The 26,898-nt window shown below is 44.9% G+C and overlaps 1 protein-coding gene across 8 annotated transcripts in view; it reads left to right on the top strand.

Annotated features, from left to right (window-relative positions):
- Window positions 1–26,898, top strand: part of LOC110529470 (collagen alpha-1(XII) chain) — a 102,038-nt gene that overhangs the window by 19,356 nt on the left and 55,784 nt on the right. For 6 of the 8 annotated variants that reach the window (XM_090242650.1, XM_090242648.1, XM_036984857.2 and 3 more), the window contains exons 14-24: window positions 10,908–11,177; window positions 12,634–12,900; window positions 13,330–13,522; window positions 13,639–13,763; window positions 18,931–19,080; window positions 19,252–19,371; window positions 19,627–19,791; window positions 21,140–21,286; window positions 22,233–22,375; window positions 23,474–23,606; window positions 26,479–26,615. In XM_090242650.1, the coding sequence (XP_090098776.1) occupies window positions 10,908–11,177; window positions 12,634–12,900; window positions 13,330–13,522; window positions 13,639–13,763; window positions 18,931–19,080; window positions 19,252–19,371; window positions 19,627–19,791; window positions 21,140–21,286; window positions 22,233–22,375; window positions 23,474–23,606; window positions 26,479–26,615 (1,850 nt within the window). The remainder of the gene's footprint in view (window positions 1–10,907; window positions 11,178–12,633; window positions 12,901–13,329; window positions 13,523–13,638; window positions 13,764–18,930; window positions 19,081–19,251; window positions 19,372–19,626; window positions 19,792–21,139; window positions 21,287–22,232; window positions 22,376–23,473; window positions 23,607–26,478; window positions 26,616–26,898) is intronic. The other 2 variants (XM_090242651.1, XM_090242653.1) reach the window with 1 other exon arrangement.

Here is a 26,898-nt window from a genome sequence, read left to right as displayed (position 1 = left end):
GTACATGTTTGACTTGTCCTTGACTTTGCGCTGCGATTGGGAATGGCTCCTGGTCCCAGAACGCATCTCAGCCTGTCATGGAGGTTAGGCTGATTGGGGAGGCCCGAGCCCCTGCCGGCCGGCTGACTTCTCCCCTGATGGACATGGAGTAGCAGAATCTCTGAGTTTGCTGACATAGCATCCAGGACTCTCTCAGCTTTCACTCCACCAAGCCAACACACACTGACCACTTTGTGCTGGGCTCTGCTGGGAGGCTAGGGTTTCAACCACAAAGGAGAGACTACGGTCCCGTGTGGCTCAGTTGGTAGAGCATGGCACTTACAATACCAGGGTTGTGGGTTTAAGTCCTACGGGGGACCAGTACGAATGAAAATGTATGCGCTCACTACTGTAAGTCGCTCTGGATAAGAGCATTTGCTAAATAATGTACATGTAAAATGTATCTTTAAATTATTTGTCAGGTCCTTAACACGTCCTGGACCCGCAGCTTGCATTCCAAATGGTACCCTATTCCCTATATAGTGCGCTACTTTTGACCATCGGCCAATGGTGCACTGGTCAAAGGTAGTGCACTATATTCAGTATGGTGTGACGTGCCCTAGGCCTGCATATGCTGCTGGCCGTTTTTGTGGAGCCTCCAGTATGGCGAGGAACTCACTCCAGCACAGCTCACCTCAAGTCCCTGTTGCAGAAACGATGACAGTCTAGATGACCTGGACTTCACGTTCCTTCTATTCTCACACCAAGGAAATCAATTGAGTGAGCATACAGTGCGTTTCCCTCATTAATTCAGTCTGTTGATGTGGCAGGAGGACAGAATAATTGTAACAAAACAAATGAAAAGTGCTGAGATGATGAATGTGAAAGACAGAGAAGGCATATGGAAAGTGTTACCTGTGAAAAACCTTCAAAGCTGCATGTATTCTGGCCGCCTCCATACTGAGCACTTACCAGCCACTTCCATCAGGGAGGGGTGATGATGTGGAGCCAAGACTGTGCTAGGAATAAAAAATAACCAAAGAGGTCCATCATGGGAATTGAATCAACGACGATCATAAAGGTTACAGGCCAAGTCAAGAGGTGGTTTACTCTTACTGTGACTCAGGCTCTGTAGTTAGTAGTAGTTGTGTAACTGCCCTCCCTCAGGATATAGCCCCTGAGAATCCCCCCTCTCGTTGGGATGAATGGTTCCCCCCTTTGCCCCTCTCCTACGGATGTGGGATCTTAATTTGATCACTCTGTTGCAGGAGAACTTTCCTGCAGTGCAGGAAATGTAAAACTTGTAGTGTATTTGAGGTTTAAAAATGCTTCTGAAGTGTGTAATTTCCATGTTGAAACTCCTACAAAAATGTCCATTAAATACTGTATAATCCACATAATAATTCAAATGTCCTGTTGCTGCAGGATTATTTTCCTGCTTTAGCAAACCGGCTCAAATTAAGATCCCACATTTGTATCTGGCATTTGTCAAAGTTTATAAAGGTTTCAAGCTGCTGTTGTCTGACCCTTAGGGATGTCATTATGATGTCATTAAGACAAACCTGCAGTGGGCAGACTGCACGGCTTTTCAGCACCTACACTCTCCCTTCCAATGGACCAGGGTCTAAAGAACATGATCCCAACTTCAAATATAAAGCTACAGTTTATTCTGACTGCGGTACAGAACTTTAGGCTCTTTTGGCTTAATAGTATTAGTGCTGGATGCGAACGAACGGCAGATTTTATCCCTAGGCTAGAGTTTTGTCTTGAGCGTAGGACATTGCAATGTGCTTGAAATTTCAAGGCTATTTGAAATGTAAAATGCATGAACAAAATCAATCCCGCCTGATGTTGTGAGGCAACAGGGAGGGGAAGATCAAATAGACAGAACAATAGTGTTACGGTGAGTGAATGAGGACCCAAAAGCGAACTAACTTAAACAGAGCTTCTTTAATAACCAAACATAGGTAGGCTCAGATAGACCGGCAGATTCCGACAGGACAGGACAAGGTTACAGCAAACATGACGATAGTCTGGTTCAGGCATGAAACACAACAAACAAGAATCCGACAAGGACAGGAACAAAAACAGAGAGAGATATAGGGGACTAATCAGAGGGAAAAAGGGAACAGGTGGGAAAAGGGGTGACGAGGTAGTCAGGAGGAGACAAGGAACAGCTGGGGGAAAGCGGGGGAGAAAAGGTAACCTAATACGACCAGCAGAGGGAGACAGGGTGAAAGGAAAGGACAGAAAGACACATGACAATACATGACAGTACCCCCCCACTCACCGAGCGCCTCCTGGCGCACTCGAGGAGGAAACCTGGCGGCAATGGAGGAAATCCTCGATCAGCGCACGGTCCAGCACGTCCCGAGAGGGAACCCAACTCCTCTCCTCAGGACCGTACCCCTCCCAATCTACGAGGTACTGGTGACCACGGCCCCGAGGACGCATGTCCAAAATCCTGCGGACCCTGTAGATGGGTGCGCCCTCGACAAGGATGGGGGGGGGGGGGGGGGGGGGAGACGAGCGGGGGCGCGAAGAACGGGCTTGATACAGGAGACATAGAAAACCGGGTGGACGCGATGAAGGTATCGCGGAAGAAGAAGTCGAACTGCGACAGGATTAATGACCCGAGAAATACGGAACGGACCAATGAACCGCGGGGTCAACTTGCGAGAAGCCGTCTTAAGGGGAAGGTTCTGAGTGGAGAGCCAAACTCTCTGACCGCGACAATATCTAGGACTCTTAGTTCTACGCTTATTAGCAGCCCTCACAGTCTGCGTCCTATAACGGCAAAGTGCAGACCTGACCCTCTTCCAGGTGCGCTCGCAACGTTGGACAAAAGCCTGAGCGGAGGGGACGCTGGACTCGGCGAACTGAGATGAGAACAGCGGAGGCTGGTACCCGAGGCTACTCTGAAAAGGAGATAGCCCGGTCGCAGACGAAGGAAGCGAGTTGTGGGCGTATTCTGCCCAGGGGAGCTGTTCTGACCAAGACGCAGGGTTGCGAAAAGAAAGACTGCGTAAGATGCGACCAATAGTCTGATTGGCCCGTTCTGCTTGACCGTTAGACTGGGGGTGAAAGCCGGAAGAGAGACTGACGGAAGCCCCAATCAAACGGCAAAACTCCCTCCAAAATTGAGACGTGAATTGCGGACCTCTGTCCGAAACGACGTCTGACGGAAGGCCATGAATTCTGAAAACATTCTCGATGATGATTTGTGCCGTCTCTTTAGCAGAAGGAAGCTTAGCAAGGGGAATGAAATGAGCCGCCTTAGAGAACCTATCGACAACCGTAAGAATAACAGTCTTCCCCGCTGACGAAGGCAGTCCGGTGACAAAATCTAAGGCGATGTGAGACCACGGTCGAGAGGGAATGGGAAGCGGCCTGAGACGGCCGGCAGGAGGGGAGTTACCGGACTTAGTCTGCGCGCAGACCGAACAAGCAGCCACGAAACGACGCGTGTCATGCTCCCGGGTGGGCCACCAAAAACGCTGGCGAATGGAAGCAAGCGTACCCCGAACGCCAGGGTGGCCGGCTAACTTGGCAGAGTGAGCCCACTGAAGAACGGCCAGACGAGTAGGAACGGGAACGAAAAGAAGGTTCCTAGGACAAGCGCGCGGCGACGGAGTGTGAGTGAGCGCTTGCTTTACCTGCGTCTCAATTCCCCAGACAGTCAACCCGACAACACGCCCCTCAGGGAGAATCCCCTCGGGGTCAGTGGAGGCTACTGAAGAACTGAAGAGACGAGATAAAGCATCAGGCTTGGTGTTCTTAGAGCCCGGACGATAAGAAATCACGAACTCGAAACGAGCGAAAAACAGCGCCCAACGCGCCTGACGCGCATTAAGTCGTTTGGCAGAACGGATGTACTCAAGGTTCCTATGGTCAGTCCAAACGACAAAAGGAACGGTCGCCCCCTCCAACCACTGTCGCCATTCGCCTAGGGCTAACCGGATGGCGAGCAGTTCGCGGTTTCCCACATCATAGTTACGTTCCGACGGCGACAGGCGATGAGAAAAATACGCGCATGGGTGGACCTTGTCGTCAGAGAGGGAGCGCTGAGAAAGAATGGCTCCCACGCCCACCTCTGACGCGTCAACCTCGACAACGAACTGTCTAGAGACGTCAGGTGTAACAAGGATAGGAGCGGATGTAAAACGATTCTTGAGGAGATCAAAAGCTCCCTGGGCGGAAACGGACCACTTAAAGCACGTCTTGACAGAAGTAAGGGCTGTGAGAGGAGCTGCCACCTGACCGAAATTACGGATGAAACGACGATAGAAGTTCGCGAAGCCGAGAAAGCGCTGCAGCTCGACGCGTGACTTAGGGGCGGGCCAATCAATGACAGCTTGGACCTTAGCGGGATCCATCTTAATGCCTTCAGCGGAAATAACAGAACCGAGAAATGTGACGGAGGAGGCATGAAAAGTGCACTTCTCAGCCTTAACAAAAAGACAATTCTCTAAAAGGCGCTGGAGGACACGTCGAACGTGCTGAACATGAATCTGGAGTGACGGTGAAAAAATCAGGATATCGTCAAGGTAAACGAAAACAAAGATGTTCAGCATGTCTCTCAGGACATCATTGACTAATGCCTGAAAGACAGCTGGAGCGTTAGCGAGGCCGAAAGGAAGAACCCGGTATTCAAAGTGCCCTAACGGAGTGTTAAACGCCGTCTTCCACTCGTCCCCCTCCCTGATGCGCACGAGATGGTAAGCGTTACGAAGGTCCAACTTAGTGAAAAACCTGGCTCCCTGCAGGATCTCGAAGGCTGAAGACATAAGAGGAAGCGGATAACGATTCTTAACTGTTATGTCATTCAGCCCTCGATAATCTATGCAGGGGCGCAGAGACCCGTCCTTCTTCTTGACAAAAAAAAACCCCGCTCCGACGGGAGAGGAGGAGGGGACTATGGTACCGGCGTCAAGAGCTACAGACAAATAATCCTCGAGAGCCTTACGTTCGGGAGCCGACAGAGAGTATAGTCTACCCCGGGGGGGAGTGGTTCCCGGAAGGAGATCAATACTACAATCATACGACCGGTGTGGAGGAAGAGAGGTGGCCCTGGACCGACTGAACACCGTGCGCAGATCGTGATATTCCTCCGGCACCCCTGTCAAATCACCAGGCTCCTCCTGTGAAGAAGAGACAGAGGAAACAGGAGGGATAGCAGACATTAAACATTTCACATGACAAGAGACGTTCCAGGAGAGGATAGAATTACTAGACCAATTAATGGAAGGATTATGACAAACTAGCCAGGGATGGCCCAAAACAACAGGTGTAAAAGGTGAACGAAAAATCAAAAAAGAAATGGTTTCGCTATGATTACCAGAAACAGTGAGGGTTAAAGGTAGCGTCTCACGCTGAATCCTGGGGAGAGGACTACCATCCAGGGCGAACAAGGCCGTGGACTCCCTTAACTGTCTGAGAGGAATGTCATGTTCCCGAGCCCAGGTCTCGTCCATAAAACAGCCCTCCGCCCCAGAGTCTATTAAGGCACTGCAGGAAGCTGACGAACCGGTCCAGTGTAGATGGACCGACAAGGTAGTGCAGGATCTTGAAGGAGAGACAGGAGTAGTAGCGCTCACCAGTAGCCCTCCGCTTACTGATGAGCTCTGGCTTTTACTGGACATGAAGTGACAAAATGACCAGCAGAACCGCAATAGAGACAGAGGCGGTTGGTGATTCTCCGTTCCCTCTCCTTAGTCGAGATGCGGATACCTCCCAGCTGCATAGGCTCAGCACCCGAGCCGGCAGAGGAAGATGGTAGTAATGCGGAGAGGGGGGCAACGGAGAACGCGAGCTCCTTTCCACGAGCTCGGTGACGAAGATCAACCCGTCGCTCAATGCGAATAGCGAGTTCAATCAGGGAATCCACGCTGGAAGGGACCTCCCGGGAGAGAATCTCATCCTTTACCTCTGCGCGGAGACCCTCCAGAAAACGAGCGAGCAAAGCCGGCTCGTTCCAGCCACTGGAGGCAGCAAGAGTGCGAAACTCAATAGAGTAGTCTGTTATGGATCGATTACCTTGACATAGGGAAGACAGGACCCTGGAAGCCTCCTCCCCAAAAACAGATCGATCAAAAACCCGTATCATCTCCTCCTTAAAGTCCTGATACTGGTTAGTACACTCAGCCCTTGCCTCCCAGATTGCCGTGCCCCACTCACGAGCCCGTCCAATAAGGAGAGATATGACGTAGGCGACACGAGCAGTGCTCCTGGAGTAAGTGTTGGGCTGGAGAGAAAACACAATATCACACTGGGTGAGGAACGAGCGGCATTCTGTGGGCTCCCCAGAGTAACACGGCGGGTTATTGATTCTGGGCTCCGGAGATTCAAAAGCCCTGGAAGTGGCCGGTGGATCGAGGCGGAGATGGTGAACCTGTTCTGTGAGGTTGGAGACTTGGGTGGCCAGGGTCTCAACGGCATGTCGAGCAGCAGACAATTCCTGCTCGTGTCTGCCTAGCATCACTCCCTGGATCTCGACGGCTGAGTGGAGAGGATCCGAAGTCGCTGGGTCCATTCTTGGTCGGATTCTTCTGTTACGGTGAGTGAATGAGGACCCAAAAGCGAACTAACTTAAACAGAGCTTCTTTAATAACCAAACATAGGTAGGCTCAGATAGACCGGCAGATTCCGACAGGACAGGACAAGGTTACAGCAAACATGACGATAGTCTGGTTCAGGCATGAAACACAACAAACAAGAATCCGACAAGGACAGGAACAAAAACAGAGAGAGATATAGGGGACTAATCAGAGGGAAAAAGGGAACAGGTGGGAAAAGGGGTGACGAGGTAGTCAGGAGGAGACAAGGAACAGCTGGGGGAAAGCGGGGGAGAAAAGGTAACCTAATACGACCAGCAGAGGGAGACAGGGTGAAAGGAAAGGACAGAAAGACACAACATGACAATACATGACAAATAGTGTGTATAGTTTGTTACGTTTCAATAATTGATTAATTTGAGTGGCTTATGCAGGCAGCCATAAAATCACATAGTTGTTTATTCAGAAAATATTCCAAGCCAATGTAGTGTATATTCTTTGTAGAGAAATGGAAAGGTTAAGTGTAGTGTTTAAAAGAAAGGAAGAGAGCGAGTGTGAGAGAGAAATGGAGAGTGCTTGGGAGAGAAAGGGAGACAGCATGTATCGACGCTTCGAGGAGGGGTGTTGAATTTACTGTGGTTTTGTTCAGTTTCTCTTCATGATGGGCGATGGAAAAATGGGGTTGAGTGTGTTTCAGGTCGGGCTGCCGAGCAACAGATTCCATTCGAGAGCTGTCTGTGGCCTGGGATATAGACAAAAACTCAAAAAAATTGAAAATTAGCTTGTTCACAGATAAAAAATGGCCGTGGAGGGGTCCCAGCTAATAGAGGCTGTTGAATCTCTATGGTGGAGACGAAGAGCCTGCCCATGTGGACCGAGGCAGCACTTGTGCAGTAAAATGAAGGAAATTTGAATTTATCCAGGACTGGAATGGGTTGCTTCAGAGCAATATTAGGTTTGATAGATTATTTCTGGCGTGACAGTTGGAAAGACTGTTCCTGACATCAGACACAGCTTACTTGTTGATCTATAAAATTTAACACTTGCTTAAAGTTAAGCTCTCTCTCCTTATGACTTTGAATTAGAAAAAAATAAGTATTTATTTCCCCCTGAAGTATATGTTTATGTTTCAATATGAAAGAGGATACATGTTCACATGTTGATTTGATGGGGAACCAGACATTTGCATTTTTCGGTTAGCTTGTTTGGTTTCGGTGGAAAGACTGAATAACAGAAGGCATATGGATGTGAGTCAGAATCTGCCTCACGTGCTTGTGGTGACATGATCAGATTGATCATGTGTCTTAACAGGAAATAGCCAACAGTAATTGTGCTCCTAGAATTACTCTAGAGTCTGTCTCAGACCCAAACTACTAGAAACCAAACAGAGGGTTTGATGATTGCATGACATGTAATCTTGTACCATGGGAGAGTACTGGCTGTGGTCCACTATAATCAGTAGTAATACTGGCCGTGGTCCACTATAATCAGTAGTTATACTGGCTGTGGTCCACTATAATCAGTAGTAATACTGGCTGTGGTCCACTATAATCAGTAGTTATACTGGCTGTGGTCCACTATAATCAGTAGCAATACTGGCTGTGGTCCACGATAATCATTAGTAATACTGGCTGTGGTCCACTATAATCAGTAGTAATACTGGATGTGGTCCACTATAATCAGTAGTTATACTGGCTGTGGTTAATCAGGAGTAATACTGGCTGTGCTCCACTATAATCAGTAGTTATACTGGCTGTGGTCCACTATAATCAGTAGTAATACTGGCTGTGGTCCACTATAATCAGTAGTTATACTGGCTGTGGTCCACTATAATCAATAGTTATACTGGCTGTGGTCCACTATAATCAGTAGTAATACTGGCTGTGGTCCACTATAATCAGTAGTTATACTGGCTGTGGTTAATCAGGAGTAATTATGGCTGTGCTCCACTATAATCAGTAGTAATACTGGCTGTGGTCCACTATAATCAGTAGTTATACTGGCTGTGGTTAATCAGGAGTAATACTGGCTGTGCTCCACTATAATCAGTAGTAATACTGGCTGTGGTCCACTATAATCAGTAGTAATACTGGCTGTGGTCCACTATAATCAGTTGTTATACTGGCTGTGGTTAATCAGGAGTAATACTGGCTGTGCTCCACTATAATCAGTAGTTATACTGGTTGTGGTCCACTATAATCAGTAGTTATACTGGCTGTGGTCCACTATAATCAGTAGTTATACTGGCTGTGGTTAATCAGGAGTAATACTGGCTGTGCTCCATTATAATCAGTAGTTATACTGGCTGTGGTCCACTATAATCAGTAGTTATACTGGCTGTGGTCCACTATAATCAGTAGTTATACTGGCTGTGGTCCACTATAATCAGTAGTTATACTGGCTGTGGTCCACTATAATCAGTAGTTATACTGGCTGTGGTCCACTATAATCAGTAGTTATACTGGCTGTGGTCCACTATAATCAGTAGTTATACTGGCTGTACTCCACTATAATCAGTAGTTATACTGACTGTGGTCCACTATAATCAGTAGTTATACTGGCTGTGGTCCACTATAATCAGTAGTTGTACTGGCTGTGGTCCACTATAATCAGTAGTTATACTGGCTGTGGTCCACTATAATCAGTTGACTGTGCAGTGGACTATCCATTACAATATCAATATACCCATTGGCAGAAAGTGAAGTGTTGTAATGTCTAAATGCTACTCTCTCAGTTTTCTTGTTTAGTTGGATCACATTTTGTATTATTATCATAAACAGACAGACAGATCTTAACCACTCATTTAGTTTACAACCCCCTCATTATGCATTGTTTTACCTCTGTTCAATTCATGACCAACAAGGCTGAGGGTGTGTCCATTGGTCGTGTTCTTTTTGCGTCGCAAACATACAATGTAACAGATACAATGGAGATCGTCACCGTCGTTCACAAACCTTCTACTGAATCTGTCATCTCTATAATCCCTATAGTCTACTGGCTCTGTGCAGTACAAGATCCATGTGTCTTATTGCCGTAACATATGCATGGAAAATTACATTTGGTCTTGTTTTGTTAAACAAATCTATATGTTATGGCAAAAAGGCTTCCCTTGTCTGCATTATCAAGTTTCACATTTTTAATGTCACGTGCACAAGGAATGCCTTTCTGGCAAGCTCCAAACCCAACAATGCAGTTGGGAAAAGTGGTGAGATCACACAAGATGACCGTTCTCTCCCATAGACCCATAGCTCCTGTCAGTGCCCTCCCTCCCTCCCTCCCTCCCTCCCTCCCTCCCTCCAGTATGCGAAGCAGATGTGGTGGAGCTTTAGTTTATTGGGAGTCTCCTATATGTCAGCTGGGCTCATATCTCACGGTGAGAGGCATGTTGGCAATCCTAGTTTAGCCCTCTGAAATGAAGGACATCAGGGTTCAAAAGGGATCCATTACCGCAGGTAGGGTAGCAAAATTCCAGGAACTTTCAATAAATTCCCTGGTTCTCCAGAAATCCTGTTCTGGATTTCCCGCTTCTTTCCTTCTGATTCCAGGAATCCTCCAACTGGGATTTCGGGAAAATCAGGGAATTTATTGAAAGTTCCCGGAATTTTGCAACCCTACCTGCAGGTACCTGACTCCATCTGTGAATCGAATGAATTAGTTGCATCACAGATTACTGTGTGGTCTCTCTGTCTGGGTAGATTACTGTGTGGTCTCTCTGTCTGGGTAGATTACTGTGTGGTCTCTCTGTCTGGGTAGATTACTGTGTGGTCTCTCTGTCTGGGTAGTTGTGTGTATCTGTGCTGCTCTCCTGCTCTCTAGTCTTTTTAACTATGACTAACTGTTCAACTATGTGTTTATGTGGATCCCCATTAGCTTTTGCCGAAGCAGCAGCTATTCTTCTTGGGGTCTGCAAACAACACAAAACTTGACAAGTAACAAAACACTGATACACTGATAGACAAGAAAAGTCACACACATTTCGAAAACAACGATGTACAAACAAAAAACAAATTATACAAACTATGCTGTCCTCTGGACACAGTTTCAATAGTTTCCATTTTGAATAATCCAATCAGTCCAGATGCTGTCAGACAAATGTATTCTGAGCTACAGCAGGGGTGTGGGGATCAGTCAGAAGCACTGATAACTACGTATGTTGTTTGCAGAAGTGCATACGATTTTTGGTTCTGAGTACCCTTTTTACTTGTTTACACAAGACGATTTAGTGTTGAACGCATTCTTTTCCTTTACTGAGCAGTGTTGATCCAGATAGTGTGTTGGCACGTTGATTGATTATCAGCAACCAATCACTGTATTCTGTATCCTCTCCCAAATTCTTACCCAGAAATCAAATGTTTTCCTCCATGTTTGTTTCAGAACTGGGCTCCCCCAGGGACCTTGTCACCAGCGACGTGACGGACACCAGTTTCGCTGCGTCTTGGACGGCTGCCCTTGGGAACGTGAAGATGTACAGCATCCGCTGGAAGTCCATGTACAGTGACGAGTCAGGGGAGAAGATGGTCCCTGGAGACGTCACCAACACCGTGCTGGAGGGCCTTACCCCTGAGACCCTCTACCAGGTGTCTGTCCTGGCCTCCTATGGCAGAGGAGATGGAAGCCCGCTGACTGGACAGGAGACCACTGATGGTACTACTGTTTATTACACGTCATCCTCTGTTCGTAATGTAATCCACAGGATTACTCAAAATGACAAGCGTAATCTGATTACTTCCTTGGTTAGCCAGCATCTGCCTCGTCATTTTATGCTGAAGACCGATCAGTACACTCTCCAACTCTGCTCGCCCAACCCCTCAGAATCCTTGGGAAAGTGCTGGCTCAACTTCCTGCTTCCTTTCTTCTTGATCTGTGCCACTGACTTAGTCTGGCAGGGAAACCTATGTGTTAGATTTCAGAGATGGACACAATGTGTGTGTCCCAAATGGAACCCTATTCCTACTACTTTTGACTAAGACCCACATGTATCTGGTTGAAAGTAGTGCACTAAGTAGGGAATAGGGTGTTATTTGGGATGTCTCATCACTGCTAGGGATTAACAATATCACTGAAGTGGTGTTGTTAGTTGCTGAGGTTTGGAGGTGTACTTGAATGGTTTTGTAGATCTGTAGAACAGTTTGAAACTCTCTTCAGGCCATCACATCAATTTTCATGCAATAGCACTATGGTATACCAGTGCCAAAGGAAAAAACTTCTAAAAAATGAAAAACTCCCATCCAAGTGTTCATCATCGTCACTCTATGAAACCCTTTTATCTTGGTGTCGGGTATTGTGGAAAAAGGCCATTTCTAAGACTCCCTTTTAAGCTGTGGTCTGCAGTGGAAAACTGGGGGTGGTGACAGTTATGATGCATTATGTGTTCTAAAATCTAAGATAACGTCACTTTTGTGGAGGGGATGTTTTAAATTTTTATAATGCATGTGTGCAGCCCATGGCGTAATATGTCCTGTATGCTGCCTGTTAGGGTGCATGGGAGCAGAATTTAAGACAGGCTCAAATTGACCACACATCCTCCTATCCTACTCATGCACACATGGGAAATCATATTGATGGAAATTTCCTCAAAATCTTGAGGAACCAGAGTGATGGTTTGATTAGACATGTAGATATGGAAAGCCATTTCGTTTATTGACTCTGGCAGGCCAAGTCAACCACATTTTGAACAGAATACATTCTTGAGAGATCCTCGGGAGGCCTCGCCTCTTTCAAATCTGTGCTTACCTCGCTACGTTCGCACAGCGGAACCAATGGATCTCCAGTAACAGTGTCACAGGTCCATTCAGGTCAAGCAACACATTGAGAAGTTGGAGGCCAATATCAGTCTGACATTCTTTCCTGGGATCATTAAGTGTTTGGAAGGATTGACTTTGGTTTGACTAGTCTGTTTGCAGAAATAGTGGAACAATCAGACCTTTTGACAATATAGTACATGGAGCTTAGCTCTATTCAGAATGGGAAAAGGGAAAGTTAAGATGACCAGATTTGGGGATAAGAGCCTAACTCTCTTTTAGATCGTTTTTCTCAGCATCCTCGCTACGTATCGAAGGGTAGATGTTTTATGAAATATTGCCCTCCTCTCTGTCCTTAGTGTCTGCTGCTGCTGAGGCACTTACTGTGTCCGACGAGACTGAGCGAAGCATGAAGGTAAAGTGGATGGCCGCGCCGGGTAAAGTCATCAACTACAGAGTGACCTACACGCCCACCGCTGGGGGCAAAGAGATGGTCGCTAGGGTTCCCGGCACCTCCACCTCCACCGTGCTGAAGCGCCTGACGCCCATGACCACCTATGGCATCAAGGTGCACCCCATTTACAAGCGGGGAGAAGGAAAAGCAAGGCAAGGAGTAGGAACGACACGTACGTTGGTGCATAATTCAACCCCATGATATGAGACACAGTAGGACACGCTATGGGAGTATTGTAGGTGGAGAAGGTATCTTTTCACTAACAAAACCTCAGACACTTGGTTAATACAGAGAGCATACCACTAACACATGGCATACCATTGGGTTCTAAGACACTGGAACTCCCTGTATAGTGCACTACTTTTGACCAGAGCCCTATGGGCCCTGGTAAATAGTAGTGTACTATAAAGGAAATAAGGTGCAATTTTGGATGTAGGCTAGGACTTAAGACTTGTATTATGGACTAATGAGAAACTGACTGGAATGTGTGTTGGCTGATCTCAATGAAAAAAGACTAGTGTTGCCAAAGTTGAAGTTATTACGTTATTACTTTGCTCCCATGAATTTGAACTGATTTTCCTATTTGTCTGTCGTCTTGTAGTGTCACCTTACAAAGCTCCCAGAAACCTACAGACCTCAGAGCCCGGCAAGAACAGTTTCAGAGTCTCCTGGGACCCAGCTCCAGGAGATGTTCGTGGCTACAAGGTCACCTTCCACCCCAGTGGCAATGATATCGACCTGGGAGAGCTGCTGGTTGGGCCCTATGACAACACTGTGGTGCTTGAGGAGCTCAGGTGAGACACAGGAAGTTCTATCTTCAGACAGAAAGTTGATCTGCCATTCTTAGACGGTTACATAGGACATTGTGAGGATAAAAGTAACTTTAAATCTCATCTCTCCATCTCATCAGGGCCGGAACAAAGTACTCTGTGACTGTGTTTGGAATGTTTGATGGAGGCCACTCTGCAGCACTGGCTGGAGAGGAGAAGACTACCCTCTCCGACGCCCCCGATGTGCCATTGGAATCTTGGAACGGTAAAACCTTACAATACCATAACATAACTGACTATAATACACATATGTCCAGACTTAGGCTCGATCCCAAATGACACCCTACTCCCCACATAGTGCACTACTTTTGACCAGAGCAGAGGACTATATCGAGATCAGGGAATAGGGGGCCATATGGGATGCAGCCATAGAACAGCCACAGAACAGCCACTCCGATAGACACACGGACCAAACCACAGACACACAGCGTCCCAGCCACAGCCCCCACCTCTGCTCCCACCCCCATTAGAGCAGAGGAGGGGTCTTCCCACTGTGAGAGACATGGTACTAATTATCCCACTAGTGAATTATGTGTTTGTCTAAACTAATCAACATCACAACCATTAGAATAACACACCACATTATACATCCATTGATTATAATGAGTACTAATCATTTATAGCTGTTTGGCTTTAATGGGCTTTTCTGCCTCATATCATGTTAAGACTGTGATGGGGTGTATTGATAAGTGGGACATTGATATTTTCATGATTAACTACGGGTGTTTTGACCTCCTTTTTCTTGCTCCAGTGCCAGTGAAGGATTATTCAGGTTACACCCCCCCACCCACAAACGTTCAACATGCCAAACCTATTACGTTGCTGATATTTCTCATCACCGTGCCCATTTGGCCCAGCAGCCATATTGTTTCATCCCTAATACTTCTTGACATGCAAAAGTTAATATTTCCCATTTTTACATCGCATAAAAAGTTAGTATAATGGAAAAAAGTTTCTCTGCTTGCAATTAGAGATGTTTTACAACCAGGAGATTACGCAGTGCCAACCGGGCTGCCGTGGAACAAAACTGCATGCGGCTAGGAAAATGTTATGTTTCTCATATAAGACCCCAGAGAGAAAGCTGGTGACCCTGGGCATAAATTAGTGTCAGTAATGGGGAGCAGACACACTGACACACAGTAACAGACTGCCCACCGCACCAGTCGGAGCAGAGCAAGGGATGTTCCAGTCCACCATGCACCCAGACCAGACCTTGGACGCACACGCACACGCACACGCACACACCATGGGCGTTCACCGCTGACACTAAAACTACTGCAGTAGCTTGGCCCTAGAATTTAATAATGACCAAGCTAGTGTGGTTATAGGGTGGAATTATTCTTTTTTTCTCCCTGGCTCAGAGGGTGGAATAGCCCTCGTGGTACTGTATATATGTATCCATAGTGACTGTATGTGGTAGAGCCAATTAGAACTAGGATGAAACCAGTGGTGGAAAAAGTATCCAATTGTCATACTTGAGTAAAAGTAAAGATACATTAATAGAAAATGACTCTAGTAAAAGTGGCCCAGTAAAATACTACTTGATTAAAAGTCTAAATGTATTTGGTTTTAAATATACTTTATTATCAAAAGTAAATGTAATTGCTAAAATATACAAAAATAAAATATAAGTATATTCCTTATATTAAGCAAACCAGGCCGAACAATTTTTTTGATTTTTTAACAATTTTCTGATGGATGGGGGTACACTCCAACACTCAAACAAAGCATTTGTGTTTAGTGAGTCTGCCAGATCAGAGGCAGTAGGGATGTCCAGGGATGTTCTCTTGATAAGTGTGTGAATTGGAACATTTTCCTGTCCTGCTAAGCATTGAAAATGGAATGTGTCAGGGAAAATGGATGGAGTAAAAAGTACATTATTTTATTTAGGAATGTAGTGAAGTAAAAGTAAAAGTCGTAGAACATATAAATAGTGAAGTACAGATACCCCCCAAAAACCACTTAAATATTTTTACTTAAGTACTTTACACCACTGGATGACATTATAAACAGACTACAGAATGAATCACTCCTTTAAATGACCACATACTAGCCAGTCAACATAGATAGATGAATCTATTTGCTTTATGTATTTGCTTAATGTGACACTGTATCCTGTGATGCATTCTAAACAACAAAGTCAGTGTCATCTGTTTTTTATCAGATGCCTCTCAGACAGTGTACACTGTCTCAGTTGATGACATGTGGTTTTGTTGATGAATGTCTCTGAGACTTACACTACCGGTCCAAAGTCTTAGAACACCTTCTCATTCAAGGGTTTTTCTTTATTTTTTATTATTTTCTACATTGTAAAATAATAGTGAAGACATCAACATTAAGAAATAGCACATATAGTAACCAGAAAAATTCTAAACGTGGATTTTATATTTGAGATTCTTCAAATAGCCACACTTTGCCTTGATGACAGCGTTGCACACTCTAGGCATGCTCTCAACCAGCTTCAACTGGAATAATTTTCCAACAGTCTTGAAGGAGTTCCAACATATACTGAGCACTTGTTGGCTGCTTTTCCTTCACTCTACGGTCTGACTCATCTCAAACCATCTGAATTTGGTTGAGGTCGGGGGATTGTGGAAGCCAGGTCATCTGATGCAGCACTCCATCTCTCTCCTTCTTGGTAAAATAGCCCTTACACAGCCTGGAAGTGTGTTGGGTCATAGTCCCACTAAGCGCAAACCAGATGGGATGGTGTATCGCTGCAGAATGCTGTGGTAGCCATGCTGGTTAAGTGTGCCTTGAATTGTAAATAAATCACAGACAGTGTCACCAGCAAAGAACCTCCACACTATAACACCTCATCCTCTATGCTTTACACTGGGAAATAAACATGTGGAGATCATCCGTTCACCCACACCGCGTCTCACAAAGACACAGCGGTTGGAACCAAAAATCTCTAATTTGGCCTCCAGAGCAAAGGACAAACTTCCACCGGTCTAATGTCCATTCAATCAAATGTAATTATAAAGCCCTTTTTACATCAACTGATGTCACAAAGTCTACATAAACCCAGCCTAAAACCCCAATCAGCAAGCAATGCAGATGTAGAAGCACGGTGGCTAGGAAAAACTCCCTATAAAGGCAGGAACCTAGGAAGAAACCTAGAGAGGAACCAGGCTCTGAGGGGTGGCCAGTCCTCTTGTGGCTGTGCCGGGTGGAGATTATAACACAACATGGCCAAGATGTTAAAACGTTCAAAGATGACCAGCAGGGTCAAATAATAATCACAGTGGTTGTAGAGGGTGCAACAGGAGTAAATGTCAGTTGGCTTTTCATAGCCGAGCATTCAGAGTTAGAGACAGCAGGAGCGGTAGAGAGAGAGAGTCAAAAACAGCAGGTCCGGGACAAGGTAGCACGTCCGGTGAACAGTGCAGGGTTCTATAGCCGCAGGTCAAACAGTTGAAACTGGAGCAGCAGCACGACCAGTTGGACAAGGGACAGCAAGGAATCATCAGGCCAGGTAATCCTGAGGCATGGTCCTAGGGCTCAGGTCCTCCGAGAGAAGAGAAAGAGAAATAGAAAGAGAGAGAATTAAAAGGAGCATACTTAAATTCACACAGGACACCGGATAAGACAGGAGAAGTACTCCAGATATCACAGACTGACCCTAGCCCCCCTACACATAAACTATTGTAGCATAATTACTGGAGGCTGAGACAGGACGGGTCAGAAGACACTGTGGCCCCATCTGACTATACCCCGGACAGGGCCAACCAGGCCCATTGCTTGTGTTTCTTGGCCTAATCAAGTCTCTTCTTCTTATTGGTGTCCTTTAGTAGTGGTTTCTTTGCAGCAATTCGACCACGAAGGCCTGATTCACGCAGTCTCCTCTGAACAATTGATGTTAAGATGTGTCTGTTACTTGAACTCTGTGAAGCATTTATTTGGGCTACAATTTCTGACGCTGGTAACTCTAATAAACTTTTCCTCTGCAGCTGAGGTAACTCTGGCGGTCATCATGCGAGCTAGTTTCATCATTGCGCTTGATGGTTTTTGCGGACTTCACTTGAAGAAACGCTCAAAGTTCTTGATATGTTCCGTATTGACTGACCTTCATGTCTTCAAGTATGGACTGTTTCTTGGTTATTTGAGCTGTTCTTGACATAATATGGACTTGGTCTTTTACCAAATAGGGCTATCTTCTGTATACCCCCCTACCTTGTCACATCACAACTGATTGGCTCAAACACATTAAGAAGGAAAGAAATTCCACAAATTAGCTTTTTAAAAGGCACTCCTGTTAATTGAAATGCATTCCAGGTGACTACCTCATGAAGCTGGTTGAGAGAATGCCAAGAGTGTGCAAAGCTGTCATCAAGGCAAAGGGTTTCTATTTGAAGTATCTCAAATATAACATATATTTAGATTTATTTAACACTTTTTTGGTTACTACATGATTACATATGTGTTATTTCATAGTTTTGATGTCTTCCCTATTATTCTACATGTAGAATAGTAGAAATAAAGAAAAACCCTTAAATGAGTAGGTGTTCTGAAACTTTTGACCAGTAGTGTACATTAAGCTTACGGAAAAGTGCTTGTTTACTAGTGTTATAACTCAAACACACTGGTCCATTATATAATCAGATATACATTTTACAAGGGGCGATCCCCCACACGTCGTTAAGCATCTATTTTTCCATGTTTCAATAAAGAAAAGTGGGTAAATAATTGTTTTCTCTTCTAACCTTTTTTCAATTCACAGGGTCTTTTTGCTCGGCTGCAGGACGAGCAAGCATCAACCCCCTTTCACCCCCACAGGTGTCTGGTGTAGCAAATAGCGAGCACAGCAGGAATTTGCAGTAACTCTGGGAAAGAGGAGTCTGTCGTATATCATCTGTCAGCAGGGTCGGTCTAGTTGTTCAGGGCAGGGGACAAACCCAATGACTGCCCCACATACAGTACATCAAGAAGGCTGCAGGCCACGAAAAGGCCTTGAGGATGTACAACAGGACTGAAAACAGAAGAAGAAAAAGACCAGAAGAAGACAAAAAAGAACAAGACCCAAGGGGAAAACAAGAGTTCATCCCATCTTCAAGAGAAGAGAAACATACTGCTGCCAAACGAGTTGTAGCAAAACATGTTTATTGTAGATAAAAACGTTCAATGTTAGTGTGTTATTGGGATTTTGGTGATGTCTTTCTGCTTGTTGTTCATCTCTGTGTTTGGTGTGCATATTTTGTTTGTGCATGTCTGTCTGAAAGTGTTTATATTATTCTGTTGTTCTTTGGCACTCTTCTCGCCCCTTCTGACACACATCCTCTCATTTATCACACTACATGGACTGTACACATCCGAGGGGTGTCCATGGTATCAGGACTCCCTCTCACGGCCCTCTCCTCCACTCCTTACAGAGGCCAAGTGTAAGAGCCAGGCCAAGGCTGACATCATCCTGCTGGTCGATGGCTCTTGGAGTATTGGCCGTCTCAACTTCAAAACCATCCGAGCCTTCATCGCTCGCATTGTTGGTGTATTTGACATCAGCCCTGAGAGAGTCATGATCGGTAATCTTTCTTTTGATCAAATCCCATTGGTGATGTGTAATGTGGCATAGGTTTATCACCCAGCCCATTCTATTTAAGTTGGGTCTGGACTTGGTACTGGAAATGGAAATGCATATTGGATTCTGATCAATCACGCTGGTGTCATACTGTGGTTGTATTTGTTCTCTCCAGGTATGGTTCAGTACAGTGGAGACCCCAAGACTGAGTGGCATCTGAATGCCCACCCAACCCGTGACGGGCTGCTCAAAGCTGTGGCTGACCTGCCCTACAAAGGGGGAAACACCATGACAGGTGACATATCATGAAATAAAGGGCCAACTGCAAACTGTCATCTTTTTAACTTAAAGATGCACTCTCAAACTTTTGTCTAATTTCAGCCAGTAGTACTACGTCATCCATTGCGTATGATATGTTACGTCCTTTTTGTTTTTGCGATTCGTATGATATGTTACGAATCCAATTAGGACTATATTTTGTGGATTTGTTGTGCTTAAGATCCTGGAGTGCATCTGTAACTGAAGTCAACTTTCTCTAATGTCTCTGTAGGTATGGCCTTGAACTACATCCTCCAGAACAACTTCAAGCCCAACGTGGGACTGCGTAAAGACTCACGCAAGATCGGTGTGCTCATCACTGACGGCAAGTCGCAGGATGAGATTATCACCAACTCCCAGGTGCTGAGGGACGAAAACATCGAGCTCTACGCCATCGGTGAGTGACCCTCCTAGTGTATAACCGAACAACATTGCATGTTTCAGTTAACCATCAAAGTTTGTGACCATGTCAAACAAGGCAACAGTAAACTTATCATCCGTCAAGAATGATGCAGCGCCCCCCTTTCGGCCAATCAGTGTAATTTTGCAAGTCGCATAATTCACCCATATTTAATTAAAATCGGGCCAGTGGTTTCTGAGATATTGTGTGTGACTAAATTGATTACTATAGTGCCCCCCTTGGGCCAATCAGTGTAATTTTGTAAATTCCGGATCTCTATGGTAAGCTGCATCATTCATCATTCACCCATTCACCGAAGCAGGTAGCCTAGTGGTTAGAGCGTTGGACTAGTAACCGAAAGGTTGCTAGATCAAATCCCTGAGCGACAAGGTAAAAATCTGGTGTTCTGCCCCTGAACAAGGCAGTTAACCCACTGTTCCTAGGCCGTCATTAAAAGTAAGAATTTATTCTTAACTGACTTGCCTAGTTAAATAAAGGATAATAAAAATGTAAGTTAAAAATAAATTGAGCCAGTGGTGTCTGAGATATTGTGTGGGTAAACATATCCCTATGTGTGCCAAATTTCAGCACTCAAACAGATCAAGAGATATAAACATGTGCGTATTATGACGCCATTGTGTGGTCGATATGAATGTTCTTGCATAGGTTAAGTCTTGACAGTGTTTGCAACATATGTACTGAATTTTGTTACAATATGAATTTCCTTGACTGATTTATATGCATTAATGTGCCAGATCCCAACCACATGAATGTTTATTGGTCAATAGCGGCCATGTTGTTTTAGGTAGTGGTCTGAACATTATTACGTTGACAGTTTCGTGCAGATCGATCATACGGTGCTAGAGGAGGAGCGTTTGAAGTGTTTTTCACAAAATGTTAAATGCCTGCAATTCCATCATGGCGGACCTTAGGGGAGAGGGACCTATGTACGGAATTTCATGACAGGTCTAATGGGGTGAGGGGCGTTACCTTTCAGAGTTAGCATTTTCGATCGCTTGTTATAGCGCCACCATCTGGCCAATCGGTGTAATTTTGTAAATGCCAGATCACTATGGCAAGACGCATCATTCACCTATGTTTTGTCAAAATTGGCTAGTGGTGTCTGAGATATTGCGTGTGATGAACGTGCAAATGTATGCACTTACTAATGGACAGAGACAGATCCACAGTCCTCTCATCAATTTCATTGTGGGGGACAATGAAAATAGACATTTTATAATAAACAGATTTTTGTGTTGTGATTGTATCATAAACAAAAGACAGTTGAGTTTATTTTGTCATGATCTCAACAGAAGTAAATATTGTGATGTTATGTGGTTTCTAGGTGTGAAGAACGCTGATGAGAATGAGTTGAGGTCCATTGCCTCAGACCCAGATGAGATTCACATGTACAATGTGAATGACTTCTCCTTTCTGCTGGATATAGTGGATGAGCTCACCATCAACCTCTGTAACAGTGTGAAGGGTCCAGGTAAGCCTTTATCTATCTATCTATCTCTCTCTCTCTCTCTCTCTCTCTCTCTCTCTCTCTCTCTCTCTCTCTCTCTCATTCAAATCACAGTAAGCTAGTTCTTTGTACGCTGGGTATTGTACTTGGTACAGCATTTAGGGGTTTAGTGGTATTTCTAATCTAAGACAGCATCAGATGGCAAGGAAAATGCATTAAAAAGCCATTTAACCTCTAAGCCAGAAAAAAGCTGTACTGATATCTCCCATCAGTTGAATACATGGATTAGCATAGCAGGTGGAGAATAGCAATAAGAACAGCATGATTTATGAGATGAGCCAATGAAAAGACAGAACAAATGCCAACACGTGTGGATATTGCCTCGAAACTGTCACTAGTTTGCCGAACACACTTGATACATTTAGTTTATTGACTTAAGTTAGATAAGGTCCAACCAGTTGATGGAAACTTTCGTTTTTTGGACACACTCTTGTCCTTCATTCAAATTTATGAGGAGACAAAATAGTGATTTACTCCATGGGGATGGAAACTTTTTCACAAAAAATTATTTTTTTTAAATGGTGAAATATAGAAATGCAGGTTCGCATTTATTGTAATATATCTTGTCATAAAATCTGATTTTGAACCTAACCTTAACCCTAAACTTAGCCACCCTGCCAACCCTAATGCCTAACCCTAAACTTAAATTAAGACCAAAAAGCAAATGTTTGTTTTCATTAATTTTTACGATATAGACAATTTTGATTTTGCAGCTGGCCCAGCTACCGGAAATTGCTCGGTTCTGCCTCCAAGGCAAGATTCATGACAATAAATGTCAACTTGCTATATAAACTGCCCTAACAGCCCTGTGTCGGTGAGGCTGAGGTGAAAGGGACATATTTGTGGTTGGAGAATTGAGTGTGTGAAATATTTGACGTGTCGGCTCACATTCCCTCTGCTCTTCGACCAGGAGGAGGCATGGAGCCGCCTACTAACCTAGTGACTTCTGAGGTGACCCACCACTCGTTCCGTGCCACCTGGACAGGGCCCGAAGGTCCAGTGGAAAAGTATCGCATCGAATACATGTCCGTGGCGGGAGGAATCACTGAACAGGTATCCTATAGCCTATAGTACTGTACCTCCCCACAACTCAATCACCTCACCTCTTCAAGGTCATAGCATTTTAAGAGCATCAGCTATTCATCGTCACACCTGGTTTGGATTTGACAGAGAATTGGCTGAATGATTCCTTTTGGTCTGAATTCCTTTCTCAGACCTCCATGGTTCATCTTGCCATGAGGTGATCTGGTTACTATGGCAACGGTCTAATTTTAGCCTGTTTATCCAGGAGTTTCTGGTGTAGGAACTGCCCTATATGCAGCCTCGCTGGAGATTTCACAGTTATCAAGTGTATCCAGTGTAAAAATGTTGCTTAAATCCACCTAGTTCCCATCTTCGATCCATTTCTTGTGGATCTGATTCATTCAGATTAAGCTCAAGTTATCTGGCGCTCTTCTCAGCATTGAGAAGTGGACTACAGTGGCTGAGGCAGACCTGCTTTCAGTTACACTTATTATAGCCTTCTGTCACTTATGTCCTCATAAATACAGGACTGGGTCTATTCCGTGCATTGTATTTTCATTGGCCCTGGTCAGGGTATGGGTGGTTCTAGTGAGCCCTGTCTGAAAGCAAGACCAAAGACTTTCCACCAGGCCCCAACCTTGGCCCAGTGTTGTCCAGTTTTGGCCGGACAAAAACCTTAGACCAGACCCAGTTAGTTTAGACTTGTTGCATAACTCCTCCTGCTGGAATGAGAATCCTGGCCTTCCAACCATTCTCCATCTTTATTGCTTGCATTGGAACCCTAAACACTTATTCACACAAATAAATCAGATTTCGCTTTCAATTTGCTGATATGTGGTCCTTTCTTTTGGATATCCCTCTGAAACATAGAAGCGAGAGTACGTGTTCTAGAAGATGTCAGCTTTGTTTTGAGTTTCCTAAACGTGTGCCGTATTAGGAACATTTTATTTGGACCTGCTGTAATTACAATATTATCCCATGACAAATTTGAAACTCCTTGGCAGACAGCAGTACAGAGGGGTGACTTGAGGTCACCGTCTATCTTCTGGTCTACCTCCTGTTTAAAGTACTTGGATTTTGAGCTTGGGGTTTCCTGCGTAACGACCATGCCCTTTTCTGTCTCTTTAGATAATTGTCGATGGGACGGTCACCACTGTGGTCCTGACCAAGCTGACACCTCTGACCGAGTACGTGGTCAACGTTTTCTCCGTGACTGGAGAAGAGACCAGCGCAGAGCCGCTGAAGGGCACTGAAACCACCTGTAAGCGTTGCAGCTGTTCTGCTCCCTCGCCTCCTCTCCTCTTCTCCTTTCTGTTTGTCTTCCTCTTCGTCAGTTTCCTCACACAACCTCATCCCAATTACCCAGAGTAAACCTTGAAGTCACCTCCTATAAAGGTGTCCAGGTTCAGCCAATCCAATATCCTTATTTGGATGTCGAATTATGTAAGAAGAGCTACAGTGATAGACAGGAAGTGTACTGAGATGAGTTTCACAACGATGCTATTCGGTTGCTCTCAGGGGTACAGAGATGGTTAAAAGGAAACTTTAATGTGGAGATAGCAGCTCTGATGACTTCCACTCTTGTGGGAGCGCATCTGTTTCATTACGGTACACAATGCTGAAATAAACAACATCCCCTGCCAATCCATGCTCATTGAGCTGTTTTAAATGGGTTAGACAGGGATGGAACTTGTTTATATTGCTCTTGTAGGCCTATTAAACAAGGTCATTTACACAACCAGGGATATATTGGGTCTGATTGGTGGCAGTAAAGTGTTAAACAACAACAAGTTCCCATAGGGTTTCCCATTGGAAAATGCAGAAGTTTAGGTTCCTTATGGGGAGAATAACCATAATCCTCTCCTTCTTGGCTTCATTAAGAGTGTCTTAAGAAAACTGACATAATTCCACATGATGGTTAAGTACACAGGGCTTAGATTTTTATGGTGGACGTTATAAGATATTTCTCACTGTCATAAAGCATTGTTATTGTTTTGTAGGCCGCAACTTAGACACCACCACTGTAGTGTTAGTTCACTTGTGGTTTCCTTTATTTGTCATTTTAAACAAGCACTGTGAGTAGGATCATCATGCTTCTGTCATAAACACAGAGGCTGGATGTGATGTGGGTGGCTGGGTTGTGTTGTGGAGGTCCGTAGACTAGTAGTTAGGTGGTAACTGTGGTTGAGGATGTCTACACTAGTAGTTAGGTGGTAACTGTGGTTGAGGATGTCTCTACACTAGTAGTTAGGTGGTAACTGTGGTTGAGGATGTCTACCCTAGTAGTTAGGTGGTAACTGTGGTTGAGGATGTCTACACGAGTAGTTAGGTGGTAACTGTGGTTGAGGATGTCTACACTAGTAGTTAGGTGGTAACTGTGGTTGAGGATGTCTACCCTAGTAGTTAGGTGGTAACTGTGGTTGAGGATGTCTACCCTAGTAGTTAGGTGGTAACTGTGGTTGAGGATGTCTACACTAGTAGTTAGGTGGTAACTTTGGTTGATGATGTCTACCCTAGTAGTTAGGTGTTAACTGTGGTTGAGGATGGCTCTACACTAGTAGTTAGGTGGTAACTGTGGTTGAGGATGTCTACACTAGTAGTTAGGTGGTAACTGTGGTTGAGGATGTCTACACTAGTAGTTAGGTGGTAACTGTGGTTGAGGATGTCTACACTAGTAGTTAGGTGGTAACTGTGGTTGAGGATGTCTACCCTAGTAGTTAGGTGGTAACTGTGGTTGAGGATGTCTACACTAGTAGTTAGGTGGTAACTTTGGTTGAGGATGTCTACCCTAGTAGTTAGGTGGTAACTGTGGTTGAGGATGTCTCTACACTAGTAGTTAGGTGGTAACTGTGGTTGAGGATGTCTACACTAGTAGTTAGGTGGTAACTGTGGTTGAGGATGTCTACACTAGTAGTTAGGTGGTAACTGTGGTTGAGGATGTCTACACTAGTAGTTAGGTGGTAACTGTGGTTGAGGATGTCTCTACACTAGTAGTTAGGTGGTAACTGTGGTTGAGGATGGCTCTACACTAGTAGTTAGGTGGTAATTGTGGTTGAGGATGTCTACACTAGTAGTTAGGTGGTAACTGTGGTTGAGGATGTCTCTACACTAGTAGTTAGGTGGTAACTGTGGTTGAGGATGTCTACACTAGTAGTTAGGTGGTAACTGTGGTTGAGGATGTCTACACTAGTAGTTAGGTGGTAACTGTGGTTGAGGATGTCTCTACACTAGTAGTTAGGTGGTAACTGTGGTTGAGGATGTCTACACTAGTAGTTAGGTGGTAACTGTGGTTGAGGATGTCTACACTAGTAGTTAGGTGGTAACTGTGGTTGAGGATGTCTCTACACTAGTAGTTAGGGGGTAACTGTGGTTGAGGATGTCTACCCTAGTAGTTAGGTGGTAACTGTGGTTGAGGATGTCTCTACACTAGTAGTTAGGTGGTAACTGTGGTTGAGGATGTCTACACTAGTAGTTAGGTGGTAACTGTGGTTGAGGATGTCTCTACACTAGTAGTTAGGTGGTAACTGTGGTTGAGGATGGCTCTACACTAGTAGTTAGGTGGTAACTGTGGTTGAGGATGTCTACACTAGTAGTTAGGTGGTAATTGTGGTTGAGGATGTCTACACTAGTAGTTAGGTGATAACTGTGGTTGAGGATGTCTCCACACTAGTAGTTAGGTGGTAACTGTGGTTGAGGATGTCTACACTAGTAGTTAGGTGGTAACTGTGGTTGAGGATGTCTACACTAGTAGTTAGGTGGTAACTGTGGTTGAGGATGTCTACACTAGTAGTTAGGTGGTAACTGTGGTTGAGGATGTATCTACACTAGTAGTTAGGTGGTAACTGTGGTTGAGGATGTCTACACTAGTAGTTAGGTGGTAACTGTGGTTGAGGATGTCTCTACACTCCCCCTCTCTTTCTGTCTCTGTCTCTCGCTCTCTCTCTCTCTTTATCTCACTCTCTGTCACTCTCTCATTCTCTCTCTCTTTCTCTCCCTCTTTCTCTCCCTCTCTAAAACTGTTTTCCCTCACAACACCAATGGTTATAAGACCCACTCACTTTCATTCCCCTGCCCCCCTCTCACACTCTCCTTTCTCCCTCTCTTTCCCTTTCTCTGTCATTCTTCTTCCCCAGTACCCTTGCCACTATCGGGTAAGCTGCATATCACTGCTGTCACCCATAGCACCATGAAGCTCAGATGGGACGCCTCCCCGGGGAAAGTCCTCAAGTACATCATCACCTACAAGCCAGATGACGGAGAGCTCAAAGAGGTGACACTATCTAACACCAAACATTTACAAACTGACATCATTGGGAAAGTGTTAGTGAAGAACTCTGTTACTTCTGTGTGTGTTCCAAATGGCACCCAGTTCCCTCCAGAGTGCACTACTTTTGACCAGAGCCATATGGGCTATAATGTAGATTTACGCCTAAATAGACATACCCAAAAGTAATTATTTATCATGAGAGGGCCATAAACAATACCTAGTAATGCTTACACCGCCAGAAATATTAAAATCTCACCTTTCTAGTAAAAATAGTTATACATTTTTG

This window comes from Oncorhynchus mykiss, chromosome 8 (genome assembly GCF_057628025.1).
Source record: "Oncorhynchus mykiss isolate SJ-2025 chromosome 8, ASM5762802v1, whole genome shotgun sequence".
NCBI classification, from domain to species: Eukaryota; Metazoa; Chordata; class Actinopteri; order Salmoniformes; family Salmonidae; genus Oncorhynchus; species Oncorhynchus mykiss.
This window is presented reverse-complemented; position numbering and strand designations above follow the sequence as displayed.